The sequence below is a fragment of the Podarcis bocagei genome, assembly GCF_964188305.1.
Source record: "Podarcis bocagei genome assembly, chromosome: 1".
Classification (NCBI taxonomy): Eukaryota; Metazoa; Chordata; class Lepidosauria; order Squamata; family Lacertidae; genus Podarcis; species Podarcis bocagei.
This window is the reverse complement of record NC_138125.1, coordinates 45,338,828-45,366,089: the sequence shown is the minus strand read 5'-3', so window position 1 is coordinate 45,366,089 and position 27,262 is coordinate 45,338,828. Positions and strand designations below refer to the sequence as shown.

The 27,262-nt window shown below is 43.3% G+C and overlaps 1 protein-coding gene across 3 annotated transcripts in view; it reads left to right on the top strand.

The window, feature by feature from the left end:
- Positions 1-17,632: 17,632 nt before the first annotated feature.
- Positions 17,633-27,262, top strand: part of RPAP1 (RNA polymerase II associated protein 1) — a 48,040-nt gene continuing 38,410 nt past the window's right edge. Inside the window, exons 1-5 of one of the 3 annotated variants that reach the window (XM_081207890.1) lie at positions 17,658-17,756; positions 21,828-21,935; positions 22,620-22,858; positions 23,582-23,727; positions 26,525-26,617. In XM_081207890.1, coding sequence (XP_081064016.1) covers positions 22,669-22,858; positions 23,582-23,727; positions 26,525-26,617 — 429 coding nt within the window. In that variant the 5' untranslated portion in view covers positions 17,658-17,756; positions 21,828-21,935; positions 22,620-22,668. Of the gene's footprint in view, positions 17,757-18,637; positions 18,662-21,827; positions 21,936-22,619; positions 22,859-23,581; positions 23,728-26,524; positions 26,618-27,262 lie in introns of those variants that run through there. The other 2 variants (XM_081207889.1, XM_081207891.1) reach the window with 2 other exon arrangements.

Genomic DNA, 27,262 nt, shown 5'->3' with positions numbered 1-27,262 from the left:
ACACAAACACATACACCTTACTTGGAGATTGACATATGCTTTATGTTCAATGTTCAGATAGATATACTTCTACAGAGATATTCTAAATGCAAAAACCACTATGATAAAATAAACACAACCTCTTTAGTAAGTTGCTGGCACCTGTCTGTCTCAAGAGACAATGGAGTTTGCTACTGAGGATGAAGTTAAACCACTGCGCTAGCAGCACTAAAGTGACCTCCCCAGGGTGCAAATACACCCTGGGCAGTGTGTATCTCTTGGTCTGCCTAGATGACAAGATTCCTCTCTTAGCCTCACTGATATGATCTAAAGGAAAGCAGAGCAATAATATTAGTGCCAGCTTGGCTGCACCTAGAAGGAGGTGTACAAGGCACCATCCACTATGGATTTGTGTAGGGTCTGATGCCATTTTGTATCCACGGTTGCAGAGATGGCCTATATTTTACAATTAAGGCTGACTTCAGAAAGCTATCCTAAAACTGGCGAACCAAACAGAGTTTTCAAAATCCACATTAAGAAGTTAATTCTGGGATTCCATCAATGCTTAGGATCAGTGTCATTGGCATTAGCTGCTATCTTTCCTCATAAGCCTTTCTTCCTAGTCTAACACACATTAATTATGTATTTCATGCTAAATGTGTGATAAGTGCTTTGTGTGCAGGCATATCACACTCAGCTGCCCCCTGCTAATTTTACCTCTTAATAGCTGAACATCAGAGCGGGGCAGTTTTTCACACGAACAGAAAATGAGGATCTGGAATTAATTTTACCGAGCAGAAGCTGGTGCTGACCGTTATCTGCTGCAGCTATTTTAAGGCTACAGCTGACAACTTTAAGAGGGGAAAATCTTTAAAATGGTGATTACAACACCATTTTGAAAGAGCTTCCCTACATTTTCCACTATAGCTCATGGGGAGATGATCAAAGGGTTGGGTGACGTCCCAATCTAGGATTTAGCATAGTGTCCCAAACTGCTTTAATCTTGCCTTTTGCCAGTCATGTGCATTCAAAGGAGGAGCTATGGAAACAGTTCCTAAGGACATGAGAAGGACTTACTGGATCCAGCCCAGCATTGTCTTCTGGCAGTGGTAGGACCCAAGCACAAAAACAACCAATATTCAGGAGGGACGACTGCCTCTGACCTACAGCAGCTCTCAAACTCAGCAAGTTCGGCCTTGTGTATTTTTCTGTGGCAGGACACTAGAAAGGTTGGGAGAGGGAAAAGTGAAGCACCAGGAAGTGCTGAGACCTTTAAAAAGTAATCCCCTTCTGCTGGTAGAATAGATCGATACAGGAAATAACATGCTAAAACTATTGCAATGTACCACCATGCAGGCAGTCGTTCCACTATGGAAGGCAGGTAAGGAAACCTTGATGTCAGGACTATCTCTGCAGGGCCACCAGGAATTTTGCAGTAAAAATATGTTAATATGACCTTTAAACTCTTTAACCTTTTCTGTCAATGTGATTTTTTACACAGGGACCCAACCCCTGGAGAGGGATACATGGTAGACTCAGAAGAATGAGAAAAATGTTGGATGATAGAGGAAGACCAGAGGGCAAAAATATGGGAGGGATTGCCTTACAAGCTCACCTCTGCGAACAACGAAAGGATTAATGTGGAAGATAATCAGAAATGGTATCTTGTCCCCAATGAAGTCATCCCACATTCACACAAAAAAACATGCAGGCATCCTGTTGGCTGGGAATGCAGTGATGGGGGTAGTTATAAGCATATGTGGTGGACATGTGCAAAGGTGTCAACATTCTGGGATCTGGTATTTGATGAAGTAAGCAAAATTGCTCATCAGTCTATTAAAAACACTCCAGAACAGGCTCCACAGATGGATAAAATCCTAATACCTGTTGGTAGCAGCACAAATAACCATTGTCACCTTTTGGAAAGATAATAAAGGGGCCAGCGTGGCACAAAAGGGTATGGCAAATAGTCTTAACTGAAAAACATATGCAAAAATTAAGACTAACTAGAGGGGGAAAACACAAATACAGGTTTGCCGCAGATTGGTGGAATGTTACTACCTTTACAAACAACTCAGAAAATAAAATAACAGAAAGGTTGCTAAGGTGTACTCTAACTTGTGGATATCCTGATAGATTGATATTTATATCTCAATGCTTTTATTCTTCACTGTCTTTAAACTTGATTCATGTAGGGCCTGGGTGTCTCATATGGGCTTTGTTGTCTGAGTTTCTGGTTATGTATCTGCTTTGTATTTCTCTGGATATTTGGAAACAAGCAATAGCAATTAATTGAAAAGAAAAGTACCATATTTTTCACTCTATAACACGCACCTGACCATAACACGCACATAGTTTTTAGAGGAGGAAAACAAGAAAAAAAATATTCTAAACGAAACAGCGGATGTATGATTTTTGTGGTTCATGCTGTGGCCACAGACATGTGATCTGACGGTGAGTTTGGGGTAGCCCAATGCAAAAATCCTGAGGATCCATGTGGATCCATGCTTTGTAACCACGTTTTTGCACCACTGCGGCCCCAGGCAACAGGGGGTGCATGATTTTTTTGGTGCAAGCTGTAGCCATGGACATGCTATGTGAACTGATGGTGAATTTGGGGTGACCCAGTGCAAAAATCCTGAGGATCCATGTGGATCTGTGCTTTGTAACCACGTTTTAAGTGGGGAGGGAAGGAAAAGCACTCAAGGGACAAGGAACATGCGTGGGGTGGGTGGAGAAGGTTGCTGTTCATAATGCAGAAGAGGGGTATAAGAGGAGAAGGCTCCTCTCCTCTCCCGCTTTGCTCCTTTAAAGCAAGCAGGCTCTTTGTCCCTCTCTCTTCCCCACTCAGCGGCTCTTCTCCCGCTTTGCTGTTTCAAAGCGAGCCACGGAGGAGGGAAGCATTCGCTCTGTAACACGCACAGACATTTCCCCTTACTTTCTAGGAGGAAAAAGTGAGTGTTATGGTGCAAAAAATACAGTATACATTGATACACTGGCACAGTGCTGTTCTGCACAAGTGTAAGGATAACATTCTGCAGTCTCCTGCCAGCATAATCCTTATGCAGGTGAGACACTGACACTGCCTGGCTTGGACTCCACTCCCACTGTGTATGCTGTTCTCAAACTATTGTTGTGTGCACAATGCCCAAAGGATAGTTTGCACCTTAGAGTCATATTTCCACCTCTAAGGAACAAGTTCAACCTCCGCCCACATCCTGTTCAATCTCCTATTTCCCTTTGCATTGCTTTTCCCCACTGATCTAGCAGACACCTCAGCGAACCTCCTGTGACCTTCCTGTTATAGGACGCATTCTGCATGGCATCCCACATGTCCCTAGAATTGCTTCAGGAGCAAGGCTTCATTTGTGCCGTATATTAGCCAATGGGCCAATAAGAGGGTTTCTCAGAATAGTTCACATGAGTTTTAATATTCAACACCATACCCTTCAACATTTCTCTGATGAAAATAGGGGCATTCTATTCTACACCAGGAAGCTTCTCCCATGTTTGATCTTGCTGAACATGTAGACATCCTATGCAAATCTACATCAGTCACCTTGACTCAATTATACCCTCTCCACCGAACCTACTTCACAGGATTGTTGTAAAGGAAAAAAATGTGTGAGGGAAGGGATTGTGTACAACACCTTCAACAGATAAATGGAATGAAATAACATTTTAGCTGTAAGCCACCTTGAGGCCCTGTCAGGGAAAAAGGCAGGATACAGTAGTAGTGATGACAATGATGATGATGATGGAAACTGTGAGACTGTTCAGGAACATGCCACAGAGTAAATCCTGTTGAACTCAGGACTTACTTCTGAGTAAAAATGCTCAGGGTTCCAGTGTAAGGCTGCCCAGTTTTAGCTCCATTGAATACCATGGGACTTACTTCTGAGTAGACAGTGTAAGGCTTCATTTACAATAAAGGAATCAACACTCCCTGCATTTCGTAAGAAATGGCTGGCTGCTGAAGCATCGCAATTAAAAAATTCAATTCAATTCAATAATTTAAAGTGGATTGGTGACCTTTCCTTTCAAAATTGTAGAAAGGGCTTTGTATGCCAACATCACCATTTCCTTCATTTGGTGCACAAACACACACACACACACACACACACACACACACACACACCACTTTTAATTGTTCTCTTAGACGTGTAGGGGAGGAAAAAGGAAAACTGAGACATTCTGGGATCAAATCAGAAACCGAGACAGCTTCTGTAATTCCAGGACTGTACCTGGAAAATAAGGACACTTGGAGGGTATGCAATACAAGAAGCATCCTTATGAACCTGGAAGTTCAAGACTTTGTTTTTGCTGCTGATTGATTCCCTTTCAACCAGTCTTACAGCTCAGCTTGTCTCTCTGATAACTTCTTCTCAGCTTCAAACCTAAACATGGCCAAAACTGAAGTTCTGAAGTTTCATCAGCCCCAATCTGCCTCATTTGAAGCTGACAACATCAGTTTCTTCCTTGTCATTCAAGCTCAGTGAAAATATATTTGACTCGGCTTCTATCCTGGCAGTTTGGAGAACACCCAAATCCTGGCACTTCACCTTCTCTTCAGCTGTGTTCTGTATACTGTGAAAATGCAATTAGATATTAAGAGGCACACGGAATAGCTGTTTTAACTTCCAAAGAATTATCAAGCTGGGACTTAATTTTTATTATGTCTAAATTCCTAACACAGGGATGAGGAACTTGTGGCCCACCAGATGTTGTTGGACTCCCATCAGCTCCAACTAGAGTAGACGACACTGGGGGACGATGGGAGTTGGACCCCAACAACATCTGGAAGGCCACATAACAGCATAAGAAGAGCCTGCTGGATGAGGCCAATGACCCATCCAGTCCAGCATATTGTTCTCACAGTGGCCAAACCAAATGCCTGTGGGAAACCCACAAGCAGGATTTGAGCACAGGAGCACTTTCCCATCTGGCAGTTTCCAGCAAGTCATATTCATAAGTATTGCTCCTTCCCATCCCACCTGAGATACACAAGTTCACCAGAAATACAAGAGGATACACAAAGTGATGGAGATGATAAGGCTTAGAGGTGATATGATAGCCGCCTTCAAATATCTAAAGGGCAGTCACATGGAAGTTGGAGCAAACTTGTTTTCTGCTGCTCCCGAGGGTAGGACCTGAAGCAACGGATTAAAAAATCACAACAAAGGAAATTCCAACTGAACATCAGGAAGAACTTTCTGATGGTAAGACATGTTCAACAGTGGAACAGGCAACATCAGAAGGTGGTGGACTCTCCTTCACTGGAGATTTTAAACAGAGGCTGGATCTGTCAGGGATTCTTGAGCTGTGATTCCTGCATTGGGTTTGGACTAGATGACTCTAGGGCCCTGCCAGTTCTATATTTCATTCCTGGCTACAGATACTTCTAGGATAGGTTTGGGGTTTTTTTTGCCAGGAATAATAGCTAATTTGGTCTCATGGCTGCCTTTGACTCTAGCCATTGAACCACCTTGTTTGGGACTATCTTCATAGCTTGGCACTTTGACAAACTTCTACTGGACCCTACTGGCAATGCCTGGTTCTTGATCCTGACAGTGTTTGGGTCAGATCTGCTTTTGGTTACCTATGGCCCAGCACATTGATGCCAGGAGGGTGCATATTGCTGTATCACATGCACCGCATGCAGACGCTCCCAGACTCATTCCCAAGTATCTACTCTGCTGGTCTGGTTTAAAAAATCTCAGCAGGTATATAGCATTTTGCATCTGCTTGACCCTGCTCTGATTTTTGTCAGAGTTAACTCACTTCTTATTTTTGTCCAGAGATCAGTCCACCGAACAGTGGGAGAAGAAGGCCTGCACTTGTCATGTTTACAAAACCTCTATGGGTTATGCTGATATTTCATAACTCCTTCACACCTTTCTGGTACTCCTGGTATTGACTTATTTGTTCACTCTCTCTGTTTATTTTGCAGGTAGCCTCAATCTCAGGCAATTAAGTGAACTGGTGCCCAGAATCAGTAATGGACTGGCTGAAGGTCAATAAACCTTGATCAGTCCTGACACAATGGAGTTTTGATGGTGGGGGGTTCTTTTCCTCAAGAAGGGACTGTTTCCCATTTTTAGATGTTGAACTTCCCCTAAAATTTAGGCGTGGCTAAAGCCTGAGGGCTGCAAATGACCTCCCATTTTTAAACAAGTCTTTTAAGAGATCAGCTTAGATTATATTTTTACCAATTCTCTTCTTGCTCCTCTTCTCTACTGTCCTTTCTAGTTGTTGTTCTGTAGGTAGTGATGGTGGTGTCTAAAATTGTCTGCAGTTCTCCCCAAGGCATCCTGTAAAACTCTCCCCTGCCACATCCTGCAAAGTGCCACTTTGGCTTCCTAGCTTAATGGATCAGGTTTGCAGTCTTGGGGTTTTCATAGATCTTTGTCATCAGCTGAGGCTGCTGTGCTGGCTTCAGCAATCCCAGGGCAGAAATAGCTTCCCCACAGTTGTCCATGCTCTGATAACCTCCAAATTTCTGGTATTATTGCTTCCATGTTTCACAAGCATACAGTAACGTTGGTAGTACAATAGCTTTGTAAACAAGCATTTTGGTTTCCCTGTGCATGTCCAGGTTTTGAAAGCTGCTCCGAGAAGCCTATTGGACTGAAGATGAGCAGGGCATTAAATTACAGAATAAGTTTTTAAAAGAAATATTCCATTATTTGTCATGTATAGAAATATTGGGTAACAGAGCTGCTCAGGAACAAGTGTAATGGTTTGGTTTTATCTGATTTGACTGTTTGACAAACATATCCAGTCAGGTCTTGTTTTCAAACAGTCAAAATAACAGACAGTCCAATGGCACCTTAATGATTACTGAATATATTGTACTATAAATCTTCATGAGGCACGGCCCATTTCATCAGTTCCATGGTCTCCTCAGATAGATAAAAGATTTCCACTTCACATGGCTAAATGGGGTGCCTTCTAGGGAAGTAACCATGTTTGAACATTCTTCTTCTTCTTCTTCTTCTTTGGTGATCACTCATAGCTGAGTAAGATTATCTTCCATGAACATGATCTTAACAGTGAGTCCGTAAGTGACTGTGGAGGTCAGTTTGGCATCCACACATCCTTCCACAGTGGGGACATAGGTTTCCAGGCAGGAGTTTATCATGGTGAGGATTTGCCAAACATGCCTTCCTCTTAGCACATTTCTCCCTTTCGTTTTGAGTTCGAGTGTCTTCAAAGTCCATGACACCTTTGCTAAAGGCTGTTCTCCAACTGGAGGGCTCACAGGCCAGTGTTTTCCAATTGTCAGTCTTTATACTACATATTTTTAGATTTGCCTTGAGAGAGTCTTTAAACCTCTTTTGGTGACCACTAGCATTATGCCTTCCATTTTTAAGTTCGGAATAGCTTTGGAAGACGATAATCAGGCATCTGAACAACTTGACCAGTCCAACAAAGTTGATGTTGAAGAATCTTTGTTTCAACACTGATGATCTTTGTTTCTTCCAGTACACTGGCATTAGTTTACCTGTCTTCCCAAGTGATATGTAATTTTTTTTGGAGACACTGTTGAGGAGTTGGAGATGGCATTTATAATAGGTTCATGTTTCACAAGCATACAGTAAGGTTGGTAGTACAATAGCTTTGTAAACAAGCATTTTGGTTTTCCTGCAAATGTCCTGGTCCTCAATCACTCTGCATTTCAGTCGGGAGAAAGCTGCACTTGCAGAGCTCAGGCGATGCTGGATTTCAGCATCAATGTCAGCCTTTGTGAAAAGATAACTGCCCAGGCAGGAGAAGTGATCGACACTTTCCAATGTTACACCATTGAGTTGGATTTGTGGTGCTACAGAGGGGTTGTTTTGTGCTTGTTTGGTTTTAGGAAGTTGAGCAATAGGGCAAGCTTTTTGTAAGATATTTAGGATGGTTTGAAGGTCATCCTCTGAGTGTGCACACACCATGTTGTCATCAGCATATTGAAGCACTATGACAGAAGTTATGGTAATCTTATTCTTTGCTTTCAGCCTACTCAAGTTAAAGAGCTTTCCATCGGTTTGATACAGTGGTGCCCCGCAAGACGAATGCCTCGCAAGACGGAAAACTCGCTAGACGAAAGAGTTTTCCGTTTTGGAGGTGCTTCGCAAAACGAATCTCCTATGGGCTTGCTTCGCAAGACGAAAATGTCTTGCGAGTTCCTGCGGGTTTTTCCCCCTCCCCCCCTTTTCTAAGGCGCTAAGCCGCTTATCAGCTGCTAATAGCGCTAATAGTGCTAATCCGCTAATCTGTCAATGGGCTTGCTTCGCAAGACGAAAAAACCGCTAGACGAAGAGAATCACAGAACGGATTCTTTTTGTCTTGCGAGGCACCACTGTATATGATTTCTACCCTGGTGGGGAATTTCCCTGATTTCTCCTGAACCTATTCAGAAACATACAGCTCAGTTTGTCTCCAGGGCAACTCCTGTGCATCCACATCTACAAGCATTCTGAAGTCAATCTTTTATGAATGAACTTCATTCCCCCCACCTATCAAGCTACAGGCCTGGAACATGTGTGCCCCCATAAGCAGCAGCAGAAATCATAGCTGGACCCTGGTATTGAACTGCTAAGAATGAAAGATGCTGAAAAGCTCCATAGGATAAACGAGAAACACTTCCAGTTTTAAATCCAAGAATTCTACTTTTTGAAACACTTAAAATAAAGAGCATTACAATTCACCTCTTATGACTCTTGCGAATGAGTTCAAGCATTTTTGTCACCAGAATAATTTAAGAGACTTTAGATAACCAACTTGTTAGTTATAAATTATAGGGCAAATATGAAGATGTGTGGGCATGATTTATTGATAGATCATGTGCTATACATAGTACCTTTGACTATATTATTAAAACTGGCTCTAAAATATTAATGAAGGGAGAAATAAGGATACAGGGAACTGACAGCTTTGATAGGAAGTCTTCGGGTTGAGAGGCTCTTTAAATCTGGGTATGATATAGTGCCCGTCTGTCAGAAAACATTCCAGTGCTATCGCCCTTCTGGTGCTGATGCAGTAAAGCAAGTTTCCTTCAAAGTTACACAAGCCAAGTGTAAATATTTGTACAGTGCAATATTTCACACTGAAAAGGCTGCATAGTTGCAATGAAGGCTAGAGCGCAGGAGTAGGGAACCTGTGACTCTCCAGAAGTTGCTGGACTCGTTATCATCAGACCTAGCCAGCATAGCTGTTATGTACTGAGTTGAATAGGACCCAAACTGCAGCAGTCTGATTGGTCCTAGAACAATAGGATCCAAATTGCAGCAGTCTGATTGGTCCTAGAACAATAGGATTCAGAATGCAGCAGTCTGATTGGTCCAAGAACAATGCAGCAGTATGATTGGTTGGCAGGAACCACCCAATCATGCTCCAGATATAAGTGAATCCACAACCTGATTGGCTTACAGTAGAATTCCAGGATTAGCCAATCATGTGCAGCCCATTGTGTAAATAATGTATATAAAGCAGATACTTGAGGGGACTTCCATTCATTCCTCCTCACCACTATGAGCTGAATAAAGAGCATGAAATCACTTTGCGACTCTGAGTATATTTCAATAGCCAATAGCGAGAGATGACGAGAGCTGTAGCTCAGTGATGTTGCAGGGCCATAGGTGATTCCCCACTTCTGTAGAGAGGAATCAGAGCAATCAACAACTGTATCCTTCTGCTGCAGACTTTCAATGTTTTGCTCTGCCTCACTTACAAACATATGAAGCTGTCTTATACTGGTGTCAGCTCATTGGTAATACTACCACTAGTTTTGTCGACTCTGTGTGCCAAAAGACCTCTCATTTCCTGTGTACTGTTTTGTTTTGTTTGCATGTTTCCGGTAAATATCTGCTTCCTCCTCCTGAGACTGTAGCTATCTGCTTCCTCCTCCTGAGACTGTGCATCCACATCTGCAAGCATTCTGAAGTCAATCTTTTATGAATGAACTTCATTCCCCCCACCTATCAAGCTACAGGCATGGAACATGTGTGCCCCCATAAGCAGCAGCAGAAATCAGAGCTGGACAACCCACTGGTATTGAACTGCTAAGAATGAAAGATGCTGAAAAGCTCCATAGGATAAGCGAGAAACACTTCCAGTTTTAAATCCAATAATTCTACTTTTTGGCTGTGTGCACACTGGGGTCTACTCTGTATCCAATGTGCTCCCACTGCTGGTTTGGGAACAGTGTACACATGACGTTAGCCATTATCTATCCTGTATCTATCCTTTTGTTTCTTATTAAATACTTCATTCTGGTGCATCGTCTCCCTGCCCCCCATTCCAGCTCACTGGAAACCAGTTTCAGTCTGAATTGAGAATAAAAGGGTTGCAAAACGGTATGCCTCTGAAGACTGGTTGCTGGGGATCACGAACGGGAGAGAGTTGCTGAGCTCGTGTCTCGCTTTGGACTTTCCACAATGGGCATCTGGCTGGCCACTGTGAGAAAGGGATGATGGACTGGATAGGCCTTTGATCTGATCTAGCAGGGCTCTTTTTACACTATTATGTGTTAAGGACTAACTGAAACCATTATAAGCGGCTTTGTCTTGAAAGAGCTTGGAAACACAATAGACAAGAGTGGAGGGAGGATTAAGAGTGCTTGGGTGTGCACTAAATGAAACACCACATAAAAATCTGCAACCAATTCTAACATAACGGCTTTCCTGCCCTGAAAAATATTTATGGACAGTGCTACTGTGGTTCTAGTCCTGTCTATGAGGAAACACCCACAATGGTGCATCAGGTGATTGGTTTTATGCTATGGGGTTACTACAGGGCATTATTTCATCCCTAATGCTATTTGATATTTATATCTGTATCGGTTTCTCAAAAACAGGTCTTGCTAGACAAATCTCATTTCTTTTTTTCTGGATAGAGTTACCAGCTTAGTGGATTAGGGGAATGCTGTGGATGTAGTGTACAGTCATACCTCATGTTACGTTTTCAGGTTGCGTCCCATGGCAACTCAGACGTAACAAAATGGGTTACTTCCGGGTTTTGCCGCTTATGCATGCACAGACGTGCAAAATGACGTCGTGCGCATGCGCAGAAGCGGCGAATCGTGACCCACGCACGTGCAGACGCAGGTTGCGTTCTGTTCAGGTTGCGAACGGGCCTCCAGAACGGATCCCATTCGCAACCGGAGGTACCACTGTATCTTGATTTCAGTAAGATTTGTGACATATTCCCCCATAACATTCTTGTGGGGAAGCTGATAAAATGTGGGCTAGACAAGTCACTGTGAGGTGGATTTGTAGCTGATTGACTGAACCACCCCAAAGAGTGCTCACTAATTGTTTCTCATCATCCTGGAGAAAAGTGACAAGTGCATTGCCGCAGGGTTCTCTCCTGGGCCCATTGTTGTCCAATGACTTTTTAAATTACTCAGATGAAGGAATTGAGGGAATGCTCATCAAATTTGCAGATGGCATCAAACTGGGAGGGGTAGAATGCCACAGCAGAAAGAATCGGGATTCACAGATTGGAGAACTAGGCCAAACTAACAAAATGAATTTCAGTGGGGACAAATGTAAAGTTCTGCATATAGGCAGGAATAACCAGCTGCACAAATATAAGATGGGGGGCACCTGGCTTACTAGTAGTACATGTGAAGAGGATCTAGGGGTCTTAGTAGACCACAAGCTTGACATGAGTCAACAGTATGATGTAGAAGCAAAAAAAGAGCTAATGCTATCAACATAAGTCTAGTGTCCAGATCAAGGGAAATCATAGTACAGTACCACTTTATTCTGCCTTGATCAAACTCCACTAGGAATACTGTGTCCAATTCTGGGCACCACAATGTAAGAATATTGACAAGCTGGAAGATGTGCAGAGAAGGGCAACCAAGACGATCAAAGGTCTGGAAACCAAGCCTTATAAGGAACAGTTGAAGGAGTTGGGTATGTTTAGCCTGGAGGAGATTGAGAGGAGATATGATAGCCATCTTAAAATTTCTCAAGGCTATCACATGGAAGTTGGAGCAAGCTTGTTTTCTGTTGCTCCAGAGGGTAGGACGCAACCCAATGACTCAAAGTTACACGATAAGAAATTCTGACTAAACATCAGCAAGAACTTTCTGACTGTAAGAGCTGTTTGCCAGTGAAATGGACTCCCTTGGGAGGTGGTGGACTTTCCTTTCTTGGTGGTTTTTAGGCCGAGGTTGGATGGCCATCTGTCATGGATGGTTGAGATTCCTGCATTGCAGGCGTTGGACTGGATGGCCTTTGGGGTTCCTTCGAACTCTATAATTACGGTATATAATTCTGTAGGAAAAGGAAAAGCCTAGATGCATTTTAAGATGGCAATATATACACAGCCTTAGGCTTGGATTATTTTTCATTTTAAATATCTCAATGGTTAAATGGCTCGCAACAGAACTGCTCCATCACTTTTTGGTCACTTGCAAAGCGTTTTGGATAACCAGAGTCTTTGTGGAAAGAAAGGAAAGGGGGAAATGTGGAAAGATTCCATTTAACTCCCTGTTATTTAAAGCTACAACTTAATTGAGAGTAAGCCTGGAGGCAAGGATTGCTGCAATTTTTTTATCCATTTAGTGTGCCTAATACAAGTTAGGTATTCTAGAAATAAATGACAAATACTGTAAATCTCTCCACACTGAAAAAAAGCACAAATGTGATGAACAGTAATGGTAGCAATAACATTCAGGTTTGAATTGCTTTATTTTCATTGGGTGATATCCAGTGTTATAGGCTATAAACTAAGGTCCATTGATGTCTCTGGGTCTGCTCTGAGTATGTGTCAGGAAACTGCCCCACTGCTAATTATTGGTTGGGTGAATAGTATTGCATAGAGTTTTCAACATTCCACAGTAAGAACTGTTCCTGTTCTCAGTGTAAGAAATACAAACATCTTTTAAAAGAAGTATCTTTTGAAGATCCCGGAAGCCCACGCTGCAGGGCACTTAGCCCCCATGGAATAGCATTCCTGTCAAGATACGACACACAGACACTATCTGCACTTTCCAGAAACAATTTAAGACATTTTTGTTCTGACATGCTTTCCCAGCTGGATAAATGGGTCTTTACCACAAGTGTTTACTTTGTTTGGTTTTAGTTTGGTTTTAAATGTATTTGCTGTTTGGAAGCTTTTAGCTGTTTTTAATTAACTTTAGTGTACATTGCCTTGTGACGGTTGTTTAGAAGACAATGAATTAATAATAATAATAATAATATCAGCAAGATACTCAATTTCTTTATCATTATGTCTGAAATTTAACCTAATTTTGATCGATTGCTTTAGCACTTTTAATACCAGTTATGCTGCAATCCTCAGATAGTTACAAAGGGTTACATTTGATAAGGAAAATGAACATCCAGACTGAACTGCATTCACACCTGACAGTTAAGTCACATAGCTTGTCTTTGTATACCATATGAAGCAAAGGGATATCTGAGCATTAATTTTGAGCCTGGGAGAGTGGTTTATTGCTCCCTATCAAGCCATGATCCATAAGCCAACATATCATTGCTTCAGCTATTCCTTTTCTTGTTTCATTTATGCTAGGAGTGGGGAACTGTTTTCACCCTGAGGGCAACACTCCCTTATGAGAAATATTGGGGGGGGGGCTACATACCAGTTATGGCACAGGCAAAAGTGGATGGAGTGGTGGATGGGCCTTTTAATTTTGCACAGTATTAAATCAGAGGTGTACACACACACCTGTTGGAGAAAATAATAATTTCATAAAACTGTATTTTGATGATTCCATCTTCTTTTAAGCCCATGACCTAGCTACACTGAAAAAGGCCTGCCTACCTTTTAAGGTACAGAACTAGCTGCTTTTAGGTACTTGTATGTAGTGCATGCCTGTTCCAGAACACTGAAAAGAATAAACTGCTAGAATCTATGGTGGTCATTGTATGCCTGAAAAGAGAGTATTAGCTAGGCATGGCAATTGTTATTAATCTTGAATTGTTTTATAGATAGATGAAAGAGGACACTGGAAGACACTTAATGAATAGGAAAATTAGTTAAAAGTCTTAATAAAGAAAGACACTGAAAAATGGTTATATGTAATCACATGATATTATGTTGAGGGGTGGTCTAAAGAGCCAAATGATTTTGATTGGTTCAGGATGATGGCATTGGGTTGTAACTATTAAGATGGCTGAGATCCTTTGATTGGTGAAATGAAATGATGCGTGTGATCTGAAAATGTATAAAAAACATTGCCTTGAATGTGGTTCCCTGCAGCCTTCTTCTTATTTTTGAGGCTGTCCCTATGCTCATTTGTATTTCAATAAAGGCACCTGGAGCCTGCATGCTTTCCTTTTGGGTTTCTGTATGGGAAACCGCCAGTCTAGGAACCTTTTTTTTAATTTCCCCAACACACCATTCTCCATCCAGGCAAGCAAGAGACACAGCAACAGTTCAGAGACACATTCCTACCAGGGAAATGCAGTCAAGGTGGGCATGGAGCAAGGTAGGCCTACTGAGAGGCATGGCTTAGGCTAGACTGAGTCTCAAGGGCTAGAGAGGCCTGGAGGACCACATTTGACCCCAGGCCTGAGGTTCCCCCACCCCTGGTTTCCTCACTTGCACCAGGGGAGGAGCGTTTGTGTGAACAGCTGAGCTGCATGCTAGCCACACACAGTATTTTTACTAATATCATTAAGCCACACTTTTTGGTTTATGGTTTTATGAAAATGCGACCAAAGGCCACAGCACCACTGGAATGTTTTTGCACATATCAATGAAAGCCTATTTGAGTCTATGTTGCCTTATTTGTAACACATAATGTTGCTAATGGAGAGAGAAAGAGGGTCATTTTTAAATCAAATGTTCGTTCTAGGCAACATTTTTACACCCATGTTAAAGACAAAGAGCAAAACGAAGAGTGTTACATGTGGGAGGAAACCCACTCTTCATAAATAATTAAATCCACTTCCCTGTTCACCAGCTTGAATGGGACATTATCTCCTTAGTTAGATCAACTGGAGTGTTCAATAATCACCCACAGGTGGTTAAAAAACCGTTTTTTCACTGTTTGGCATGAGAAATACACCATGGAAACTGAGCCCTTTAGAACAGTTCCAAGTATGTACTATTCTCCCCACACATTTACCCACTCATTTAAGTTATCTGAGGAGTTCTCCCTCCATATCTAGTTGTATTGTGGTAAGATGCTAAGTAGGGCCTTCTCTGTTGTAGTACCTATTTTTTTTTTTTTATTATTATTATTATTATTATTATTATTATTATTATTAGGCTTACTTGCACTTCACCATGAGCTCCTAGGGCAGGTTACAATCTTAAAATATAACATTAAGATCATTTAAAACAAATTACAGTCAAGATAATACAGGTAATAAAATATAAACCTTCCTAAAATAAGTTTCCTAAGATGATCAAATTGGCACTCGGCATCCTTACTTTACGGCAGTGGTTTTCAACCAGTGTGCCATGGCACCCTGGGGTGCCTTGAATGATGGTCAGGGGTGCTGCGGGCAGCATTAGTCTGTCCCTCTTTCCTTCCCTCCCTCCTCTGATGTCCTCTCATATTTCTGCCTCCCAAATGCTTGTGACCGTTTGCCTCACATTCACCTTTGGGCTGCTAAGGCTGGGGACATCCTGTTTCCAGGCTCCTGTGGGGTGGGGTGAGGAGGCACCTCTCTTTGGCATGGCGGAGGTGACTCAGAGACCAGGGGCGGTGACGGCTGCCCCAAGGACTCTCAAGGAGAGGGAAGAGGAGGCTGAGGGAACACTCCACCAGGGAGGGTGTTTGAAAAGGGGAGAGGGGCTGTCGGCTCTGCAGGTAACGGGTGACATAATTGGGCTTCTGAAGCTTGGAGTGTGTTTCCCCACAGGGTAGCCACAGAAAGAATATAGTTGGTCAAGTGAGGCATAGACTCAGAAAAGTCGAAAACCTCTGATTTATGGTTTTGCCACCACTTGAAAACATTTCTTTCGTCAGGAATTGTAGATTCCTGATTACGCCTGCTTGCTTTTGATATTGCTGAATCATGCTGCATATGCTTACTGCATTGTTGATTCTGGCTCTTTGAAATGCTTCTGCATTTTCCGAGTTGAAAGGCAACTCTCAAAATCTTTCTAATAAGCAAAATATTGAAGACGCACGAGGAAAGTGTTTTATGGAGATTGCCATCTTCTGATGGAGCCCCCCGTGGTGAATGCAGATGGACCATTTTGCTAGTACTCTGTCTTTGTTCCATCCCACCCACTTTCACCATGCACTTCAGATTAAAGTTCACATTCATTTTGTAAGCATCGCACTTGGTTTTTACAAGTAATATTTACACCTGCCCACTTGAGGCCGGTGCAGAATGATTGGGTCCAGCCACAAAACTGCACTGGTTCAGAATCCTACCAATACAGTATTAGAACCCCTTTGCGAAAGGGGGAAACCCCGAGCCAGAGAGATGACAGCTGTGCAACCCTATTTGGGGGGTGCACAGGGCTGGATTTAGGTATGATGAGGCCCTAAGCTACTGAAGGTAATGGGGCCCTTTTTATGTCCAGCTGTCTTTTGGCAACAACAAATTGTCGGTTTTTTTGTGTTGAATATACGCTATATGGTAATTTATGGATCCCAGATCCTGATGTTGGGAAAGATGGAGGGTACAAGGAGAAGGGGACGACAGAGGACGAGATGGCGGGACAGTGTTCTCGAAGCTACCAGCATGAGTTTGACCAAACTGCGGGAGGCAGTGGAAGACAGGAGTGCCTGGCGTGCTCTGGTCCATGGGGTCACGAAGAGTCGGACATGACTAAACGACTGAATAACAACAATTTATGGACCTAATAGGTATCTAAAGCCATTTGCACATACAGTGGTACCTCTGGTTATGTACTTCTTTCCGGAGGTCCGTTCTTAACCTGAAACTGTTCTTAACCTGTAGCACCACTTTAGCTAATGGGGCCTCCTGCCGCTGCCGCGCCACTGGAGCACAATTTCTGTTCTCATCCTGAAGCAAAGTTCTTAACCCGAGGTACTATTTCTGGCTTAGCAGAGTCTGTAACCTGAAGCATATGTAACGTGAAGCGTATGTAACCCGAGGAACCACTGTACCAGTAACAAAATATGTACTTTACTGAAGTAATTGTTGAACTGAAATACAATTAAGAAGTATATTAATAGTGAAATACAATTAAGAAGTTTATTAATAATGAAATAATCATTAAGCTATAACTTAAGTACATCCAGTTTTTTCCCCTTTAAATTTTTTGGGTGCCCCCAAGAGAGTGCGGCTCTAAGCTTTAGGGGAGGACCCTGTTACAACAGCTTTAATAAAGATCTGGATTACTAGCCGCTTTGCTTCTCAATATTCTCTGGTTGGCCTCTGTTATTTTCTCCTACCAATAGGGAACCCACCTAAGGACTCTATACGGGCTCTTGGATACCCCATAAGGGAAAAAGGGCAGATTTTGTTTACAGCATAGCTTAAGCGTAAATCCGGCACTGCGGCTATGCGACCCTATTTGGGGGGCATGGAAACCAGTGGGGCGCACTTCTAACTGGATGGACATGGGAGTGGGGTGCATCCCCCGCGCCCCGGGCAAGGTCGCCGGTCGCTCCCAGCCGCTGCCGGGGCTTCCCTTCGCCGCCTCTCTCCGCATCCCAAAATGGCAGCGAAGGCGGGGCTTCGTTTCGACGCGCCGCCCGGGAAACCTCCCCATCCTGGCGGCGGCGGCGGCGGAAGCAAGAGGCATGTGCGTCAAAGCGCTGCTGGGCTGAGCGGAGGCGCCGCTGCTGCCCTCTAAGGATGGCAGAAGCAGCCCACGCAGCACAGGTCAGTGGGCATCGCCAGCAGCCTCCGCGTCTCCTCCTCCTCCTCCTGGGTGGGCAGCCTCCGTCTTCCTAGCACGGAGGAGGAAGGTTGTGGCGGCCTAGGGACTCACGGCCCGCCCGCTTCTTCGGGCAACCGGGCTTTCAAGTGCCTCTGAGCATGCCTAGAGAGCGTTTCCTTCGCGGAAAACTCTTTGCATCCCGTCCCCGCACGCTTGGGACTATGGAGCATGCGTCCTAGCGGGCCGTGGACTCCTTTTAAAGACACGAGCCATAACATGGCGTTTTTATTTGCAGTGGGGCTGCCTGTGCATTCAGGCGGATTTCTCTCTCTCTGGGGAAATGCCCCACAGCTGCAGGCTAGAATTGGTTGAAGGGGGCTTTGCCACGCATCGGATTCTCTTGTTTCTAGGGGCCCCTAATGGCGAGTTGGGGCCTGTGAGCTGCCCGTTGTATCTGCGAGGCTAGTAGAAGAGGCGATGATACCTGCATAGACAAAAGAAATCGGCGAATGACTTGCGAAGAGAGAAAAGGCAAAACCGGTTTCTGGCATGCGTGCAGCGGCACATGTTCAGCCCTGGATTTTTACCTGTTTGTTTGTTTAAAAAAATCTCCATTGTTGTAGTAGGAGAAGCAAGACAGGAGCCAGGAAGGAACAGCACAAGTTTCCCCCCTTCTCTAAAGAAATGTGATGAATTGCATTTGAGGCCTCTGCTGGAAAAGTAAACTAGAGTTTAAATACAAGCTTTTATTTAAACAAACACAGAAGTGTCCTCCCAGAGCAATGGCTTAAACCGTTAAAGGAATGCTTTGCAGATTGCGTCAGTTCCTTGTGTGTGATTATCAATAGCAGATTGTAGGAAGATCCAGCAGTCTGAGTGGACTTGAAGTTTAAGTCTGATAATTAAGGTACTGGGTTTACAGTATACAGAAAAAAGGAAGGAAGTACCATGCAATAAGAATACCTATGTTGAAATCCAGATAGATAGATAGATGATAAATATTGCAGAACACATTATATTTTGCTTTATAGATTTTTTACTTTCTTTGGTGAATGTCAAGGACAAGTAGCCAAATAACTTGCATATCATACACAAGTGTGTGATGGTTTAGCTGTAATCTTCCTCGTGATATTATTTGCTCATTAAATTTAACAGCCTTATTCCAAATTCTGTACAAATGGAAAGACATAGGTACATTACTTGTGTAGAAAAAACAAAGGGTTAGAATTTCCATGCCCAAACACTCATTTGAAGTAGCATGTGAAGTTGCACTACTGTACAAGTTTAAGTGTGTTTTCCTTCTTTTTTAAAATGTAGTTTAAAGATTCAAGCCCTGGGATTCTTCTGCCCAGAGCTGATGTGCCTTTTCATATGGCATGATGTCAGAAATGAATGACGCTGGTCCCATCCATAGACGATGACATCACAGCAGCGGTGGTGGTGGCACTGGGGTGGGGGTGGGGAGATAAAAAAAGCATGAAGAAAATTGCAGGAAGGTATAACACAGCAGGGCAGTGTAAATGGTAATAATAACAATACTAATACTAATAATAAATTTTATTATTTATACACCACCCATCTGGCTGGGTTTCCCCAGCCACTCTGGGCAACTTACAGCATATCTAAAAACAAAATTAAAATATCAAGCATTAGAAACCTCCCATACAGGGCTGCCTTCAGATGTCTTCTAAAAGTTGTGTAATATACAAGATGCACAATCAATAGATGGCTAATTTGTTTCACACAACTAAAGCAGCATTTTAAGTTCTAGTCTAGTCAGAACTTGAGTCTTACCCTTTGGACTTCATCCAACCTACACGCACAGAATATAGTTTGAACACATATAAGGTGGGTGGAATTAGTAATAGGAGTATTAATGGTGATTTCTCACACAATTTTTTGTACTCTGTTTTTAATACTTGAGAGCAAAGTATATGTCTCTCGCTGATGTGCAACAGATGCATTATTTGCCCCTTACCTATTTAAAACTGGCAGAAGTGAAGGCTTAATGTTTATTTTAAAAGTGTAAGCGGCAAATAAGGCATAGATGCACAACCAATGAAGTGTGCCTGCATTTTATTCTTATTTATTTATATGTTACTACGTTAATAATAATAATACTTTATTATTTATACCCTGCCTATTTGGCTGGGTTTCCCCAGCCACTCTGGGCAGCTACCAACACAATATCAATAATAATAATAATAATGTTGATAATAATAATAATAATAATAATAATAATAATAATAATAATAATAGAGCAATAAAACATTAAACATTAAAAAAATTCCTTAATAGGGCTGCCTTCAGATGTCTTCTAAAAGTCATACAGTTGTTTATTTCCTTGACATCTGATGGGAGAGCATTTCACAGGTCAGGTACCACTGCCAAGAAGGCCCTCTGCCTGGTTCCCTGTAGCCTCACTTCTTGCAGTGAGGGAACTGCCAGAAGGCCCTTGGACCTGGACCTCAGGCTGAATGATGGGGGTGGAGATGCTCCTTCAGGTATACTTCAGATATATGGTGCATATGTGTATCTATGTAATATATTTATTTTTACATTTATATTCCACCTTTCATCCAAGGAGCTCAGAGTTCCCTCCCCATTTTATTCTCACATCAACCTTGTGAGGTAGGGTAGGCCAAAAGGCAGTGAGTGGTCAACCCAATGAACTTCATGACTAAGAGGGGATCTGAACTCTGTTCTCTGAAGTCCTAGAACAAGAGCTGCTCATCTGGTGGGACAGAGCTGTAATAATAGCCTCCCAGCAGAGACATCATTGCTGCTTACACGGACGGATGAGGCAGTGGGGATGTCAGGGCTGTGCAGGTACACTGGGGGAACCATTCTTGCATTCCCGCTGCTGCACCCACACAGCTTAAGCCCCTCTGCTGCCCTGTCCCTCTTTCTGTAAAGCGGCAGTGATATGCCTGCCAGGAAGACATTGCTGCAACTCTGTCACACCAGGCAAGCCACTCCTGCCCTATCCCAAAAACTATCCACTACACCAAAGGTGTTCCCTTCGATATCTGTTTCTGAATATCTTCTTTCAGTAATGTTTCAATCTGATTCTGAAAAGAGATAAAATGAAAGAACTCTCTTCCTTGGCATGCTTCCTGCAAAAGCATTTCATAACATTTATCTTGGACCAAAGGCCTTGCATGGTTTCGCCTTCAGATTGTGAAAGTTGAGTTGCCAGGAGGTCTGTTCTGGTATTACTCTGGGCCACTAGTATTGATTGCTCTGACGTGAGGGGTGTCTGTTATTGTTTGTTGGGTGTTGCTGACTTAAAGTTGTGCCTTAAAAGTTTTAAGTTGTGCTTTGAAATAAAGGACCTCATTGGACTGCTTAGCAGTAGAGCAGTGGGAAATTTAGAAGTGCAGGGTGCCTTCATGATATAACCACCACGCCCCTTCTAAGGTTATACAACAATTTTATAAATTATACAATGCTAATAATTAGGGATGTATTGCAACAATCAATGCAGGTCTCCACAGGTTGCCTTTCAGCTACTATTCTGTGCACATACATGGGCAAATGATTTGGAGTGACTTAAATTGTGTTTTCCATGAAGTTCCCTTGTATGTAACAGAACCTGCACACTGGTCTCTTGAAAAAGAAGCACCTTGTGTTTTTGGTATTCCTAAATGCTTAGCAATACAGTGGCTTCAGGACACTGGAAGGGACGTGGGTGGCACTGTGGTCTAAACCACTGAGCCTCTTGGGCTTGCTGATCAGAAGGTTGGCAGTTTGAATCCCTGCGATGGGGTGAGCTCCCGTTGCTCAGTCCCTGCTTCTGCCAACCTAGCAGTTTGAAAGCACGCCGAAAAGTGCAAGTAGATAAATAGGTATCACTCCGGTGGGAAGGTAAATGGCATTTCCATGTGCTGCTGTGGTTTCGGTGTTCCATTGTGCCAGAAGTGGCTTAGTCATGCTGGCCACATGACCCGGAAAAACTGTCTGTGGACAAACTCTGGCTCCCTCGGCCTGTAAAGCAAGATGAGCACCACAACCCCAGAGTCATCTGCGAGTGGACTTAATTGTCAGGGGTCCTTTACCTTAACCTTTTTAAGGACATTGGAGACAAGGACCTTGCAGGGACCTTGCTGCAGAAATAGTAATCAATGGGTCTTCAACCCTCTATGACCCCAGACCATTAGGCCACTGCTGCCTAGGTAATAGTAAGTATACAACTATGTCATATTTTGTTCTGAAGGGAGGACAAGGACAGAAGGAAACTTTGATCACAAGTATGTTTCCCTGTGAGCGGTTGCAGTTTGCTCTGTGGCAGCCTTTTGAAGTCAGTTTCTCTAGGATATCAAACACTTGGGCCCTCAAGCCCCATAGCGCTGCTGTACATACAAAAAGTTGACCATTTTGTTGGGATTTGCTTACTATTTCCTCCTCTGTGTCTGAAGCTTCCATAAATAAACTGGGGGGAAAGTGCTGTGAAGAACAGAAGAAAGGAAGGAGCACTTTAGAAACAGCCGTTTGTGCAGAAGTCACATCAAAGACAGGTGGATTGCAGAGTTTGTGTTCTGCCTCCTTCCTAAAATAACACCCACAGCAGCAATAACACTGTGTTTCCTCCCCCTTTTTGGCATGATAATATGTTTGCAGAGAATTGTGCAACAACTATTCTGCACAAATTTCCGGTTTCAAATGAGTATAATAGCAGGGCACCTTAATTGGGGTGGGAGAGGGGGAGGCCATTGACATGCCTGGGCTGTCCATTAAAAGCCCTGTTATTTGTGGCCCTTCAGGGTACTTGAAAAGTGTGTGAAAGTAGAGGGTAATAAGAATTCGTCAAAAGCTTGGTTTCCCAGGTAAAGTTCCTTTCCTCCCTTTCTCTGCACCTGATTCAGGTTAACCCTTAAGCTCTGTAAAGGAAGGCTGTGACTACAAAGGAGAAAGATGTTGTCAAGGCCCAAGCCTGGGGAGTCGGAGGCAGATTTGCTGAAGTTCCAGAATCAGTTCCTGGCAGCGAAAGCTTCTCCAGCAGTGAAGGTTGTAAAGAAAGCAGATAAGAGAAGAGGGGATCTGGGGAGTGGAGAGGATGAGAGACCCCCATTGCAGCATGACAGGGATGTGGTGATGCTGGATGGTAAGTTTACCTTTTTTATTTCAAATTATCTTGTTTTGTATTGATGGTTTAGTACAGCCTTCCCCAGCCTAGTGCTGTTTGAATATTTTGAACTGCAACTCCCATCAGTCCCATCTGGAGCACGTCAGATTGGGGAAGGCTTGCTTAGTAGTCAAGAAAACCAAAATCACTTATTCATTGCCTGTAAGTTGCTAGGTATATTTGAACAGCTTGCTTACTGTAACCTTGCCTGCACTTGCTACTGTTCCCAGCCATCCCTCTTTCTGTTTGCAAAGCAGCCATTTTTGGAGCCAGATTGTTGTCAAGACTAGATGGCAACCCAGTTGGAATTAAGGGCATCATTTAATAATAATAATAATACAATAAAATAATGATAATATAAATTTTATTATATACAGTGGTACCTCTGGTTACGTACTTAATTCGTTCTGGAGGTCCGTTCTTAACCTGAAACTGTTCTTAACCTGAAGCACCACTTTAGCTAATGGGGCCTCCCACTGCTGCCACGCCGCCGAAGCACGATTTCTGTTCTGATCCTGAAGCAAAGTTCTTAACCCGAGGTACTATTTCTCAGTTAGCGGAGTCTGTAACCTGAAGCGTATGTAACCCGAGGTACCACTGTATATGCCTCCCATCTGACTGGGTTGTTCCAGCAAAATACTAAAACACCATAAAATAACTGGAGATTACTAATGCTCTGCATATTCTCTCTCTCTCTCTCAGACTTTCCTGATGTGCCCCCTCCACTGACACCAGCACCTCCCAAAAAATCCAAATTCAAAAGTGCCCGTGTTCATTTTGATGAGGATCCAGGAGAACAGTTGGATCGCAGTGATCAACACATCACAGCTGTCTTCAGCAAAATAATTGTGCGTCCTGTTTATAAGAACTACAATAATAGTGATTAAATCTCTGATTGACCTGTGGTAATGATTGATAAATACTCAAGCTGGGGCAGCATGCGTTAAAAATAAAGTGATATAATCCTGCAGAGTAACCCAAATATTGCACACATACATTCCAAAGCAGAAATTAGGTAATTTCTAATTATACACATTTTTACTTATTGTTGTTTAATTTATTCTTCTTTTGCTGGGAAATGAAGCCTTCTGGGGCTCAAAGGCACCTTCTGACCACTGAATTTATAGGAAGCTGCTTTGTATGGAGTGAGTGCTGCCTTACTGACAGGTGCTCTCTGACGTTCCTGCGTTGCAGATGGTTGGACTCGATGGCCCTTGGATCCTTTCCAGCTCTATGATTCTATGAGGTCAATGGTCCTTCTTAGCCCTGCTGCCGGAGATCTTTAGTGTAATAGATATTCATTCATTCAAGCAAGCTAGAGCTTGGCTTCATATAGGTAAAGGTAAAGGGACCCCTGACCATTAGGTCCAGTCGCAGATGACTCTGGGGTTGCGGCGCTCATCTCGCTTTATTGGCCGAGGGAGCTGGCGTACAGCTTCTGGGTCATGTGGCCAGCATGACTAAACCGCTTTTGGCGAACCAGAGCAGCGCACGGAAACACCGTTTACCTTCCCGCCAGAGCGCTATCTATTTATCTACTTGCACTTTGATGTGCTTTCAAACTGCTAGGTTGGCAGGAGCAGGGACCGAGCAACGGGAGCTCACCCCGTTGTGGGGATTCAAACCACTGACCTTCTGATCGGCAAGCCCTAGGCTCTGTGGTTTAACCCACAGCGCCACCCGCGTCCCTCTGGCTTCATATACCAAAGAGCAAAACACATGAATTGGCTACCAAAACTGTGTACATATATTTTACCAACATGCATTTTACCACGTCCTTGTTTCGAGGTACATACATCTGTTTAAGAGTCCCTTGGTATTTGACATGAGACACATTTATTTTGTATTTGGGGATGTGCACCCCAGTAGAAAAGGTCAAGCAGAACTTAGCCCGTGTTGCGAACAAGTTGTTAGGTGTGAAATTTGTGTATGAGGTCCTGAAATGACCGGTAACAGACAAGGGGGTGGGGAGGAGGCGCTTACCTGACCTTCTGGCAGGTAACTCACCACTGCTTTCTGGGAGAGTAATATGAAGAAACACAAACCCCTGTGTGCAAAATGTAACAATCTACAAAAATGCAAACGCAACACGCTGGACATTAGTGGATCAGTGCCCACTAGCATGATCCCCACTAGTATGAATATTTCATTGATAATTATTCACTGATGAAGACTTTATTCTGAAACAGTTGAACTATTCCAAATATACTGTCCTTTTGAGACTTTTGTGAGACGTCTTCCTTTGAGAGACGGCTTGGCGTTTCTCGCTATTCATTGATTTGTTTGATTCTTTGTTTGACTCTGATACATATAACAACTTGTAGTTACTTGAATATTTTGTGAGATGTGTTGTATGATGTATACATCATTTTGAGGTGGCTTATTCGTATATTTTGAATGACATCATAACCGATTATATATTCACTAACAGTTATTAGCACTGTGGGTTAAACCACTGAGCCTTGGGCTTGGCGATCAGAAGGTTGGCAGTTTGAATCCCCGCAATGGGGTGAGCTCCCGTTGCTTGGTCCCTGCTCCTGCCAACCTAGCAGTTCGAAAGCACGTCAAAGTGCAAGTAGATAAATAGGTACCACTCCGGCGGGAAGGTAAACGGCGTTTCGTGCACTGCTCTGGTTCGCCAGAAGCAGCTTAGTCATGCTGGCCACATGACCCGGAAGCTTTATGCGGACAATCGCCGGCTCCCTCGGCCAATAAAGCGAGATGAGCGCTGCAACCCCAGAGTCTTCCATGACTGGACCTAATGGTCAGGGGTCCCTTTACCTTTACCTTAGCTTTCTAGGAGAGAGCAGGGCGAGGGTGCCCAGATTGACTTACCCTATGCGTATGCACTGCACTGACCTCCCCCACCCCAGTAAACAGCCGTGACTAACCTGCTGGGAGGCCAAGTAAGCACCTCTGCTCCACCCTTCCATCAGTAGCCTCTGGATGTGACAGAGGCTGTCAGTCATTCTATTACAAAGGCTGCAGTTCTCTGCCCCCTTAACTGGAAGCAAGTCTCATTGACCTCGGTTACAAATAATTATGAAGTTACAAATAATTAGTAGCCTGTTTGGATATAGGCATGTGCGGATATGCTTCAGTTGTGAAATTACACCTTGTGAAGGACACAGCTGCATCGTTGTATTTGTTGCTAGAAATCCATGGGTTAACTGACGATTCAACACTGGTTTTGTTAATGCCAAGATAATGTTTTTATTGTCTAGTAAGAATTTGTTTCTGGTCTCTTGGCCTTTTCACAATTTATGCTACATTGTCTTTCTTCAAAAATATATAATGAAAGTTTTTTTTAAAAAAACATGGAAGTGTTGATGGTTGGCAAGTGTCTTTCAGTGATGCATCTCTCAAGTGACACAATTTTATGCTTTTTCTGGAGAAAGGATGGAACTGTCCTTGTCCAATGCTGATGAACCTAGCGCCTCTTTCATTCTTAGAAGTAGGCCACTCTTAGACAAGTACAAAATGAAAATTGAAGTGAGGAGTTTTTGCAACAGCTACTGTCTCATAGCTGAGGGAAGACCTGAGCAGGAGCCTAAGGCCAAACTCCTTCTGCTGAGCCATTGTAAAGCACTGTAAAGCTTTAATGAATGAAACCAGTATTCATTTGGCATTGTGTCTTTGTGGCAGGAACGTGACACAAGCACTGCCAACGTGACCATGCCTGTCTTCACTGGAGATGCGTTTCCCAGAGTCTTTCACAGGTCCGAAATAAAAACAGAGGTAAGAAAAGCAGCTTCACATTTATCAGCCCCCTCTCCTCCTGTTTCTGCTTTGTTTAGCTTACCTTCACCTCACAGAGTGTTTGTTGTGGGGGAGGAAGGGAAAGGAGAGTGTTAGTCGCTTTGAGACTCCTTTGGGTAGTGATAAAGCGGGATATCAAATCCAAACTCCTCTTCTTTTAGTTCTGTGTATTATGCTTCATCATAATGCAATCTGCTGCTGATGGACTTTGTTGTGCAGCCAAAAATGCTTTGAATAAATAGAGGAAGAGTTGGGGCTTCTAGGGCGTTACATAGGAGACTCTGCAAACTGGATGCAGTGAGTTACGTTAAAAGCACACGTGTTAGATTTTAAGTTGTGTGGGATGAGTCTGCTAGATGGATGGGACATTGTTGGGCTTTGGTTGGATTTTGAGAGGCAGTGTCTGGCTCATGACAACCATGGGGCTTCCTTGAGGGATCACCAGCTTGACCCCAAGTGTGGGACATGCCCTTGATTTGGTTTATGCCCTTGGTGGCAAGGTCTGGAAATAGAGCAGGTACTTGTGACTCCTGTTGTCATTGTCACACCACTTCCTGGTGAAGTTTAGGCTAACGGTACCGAACATGTTATTCCATATTTCCAAAGTTGATGAAGGAAGCCATT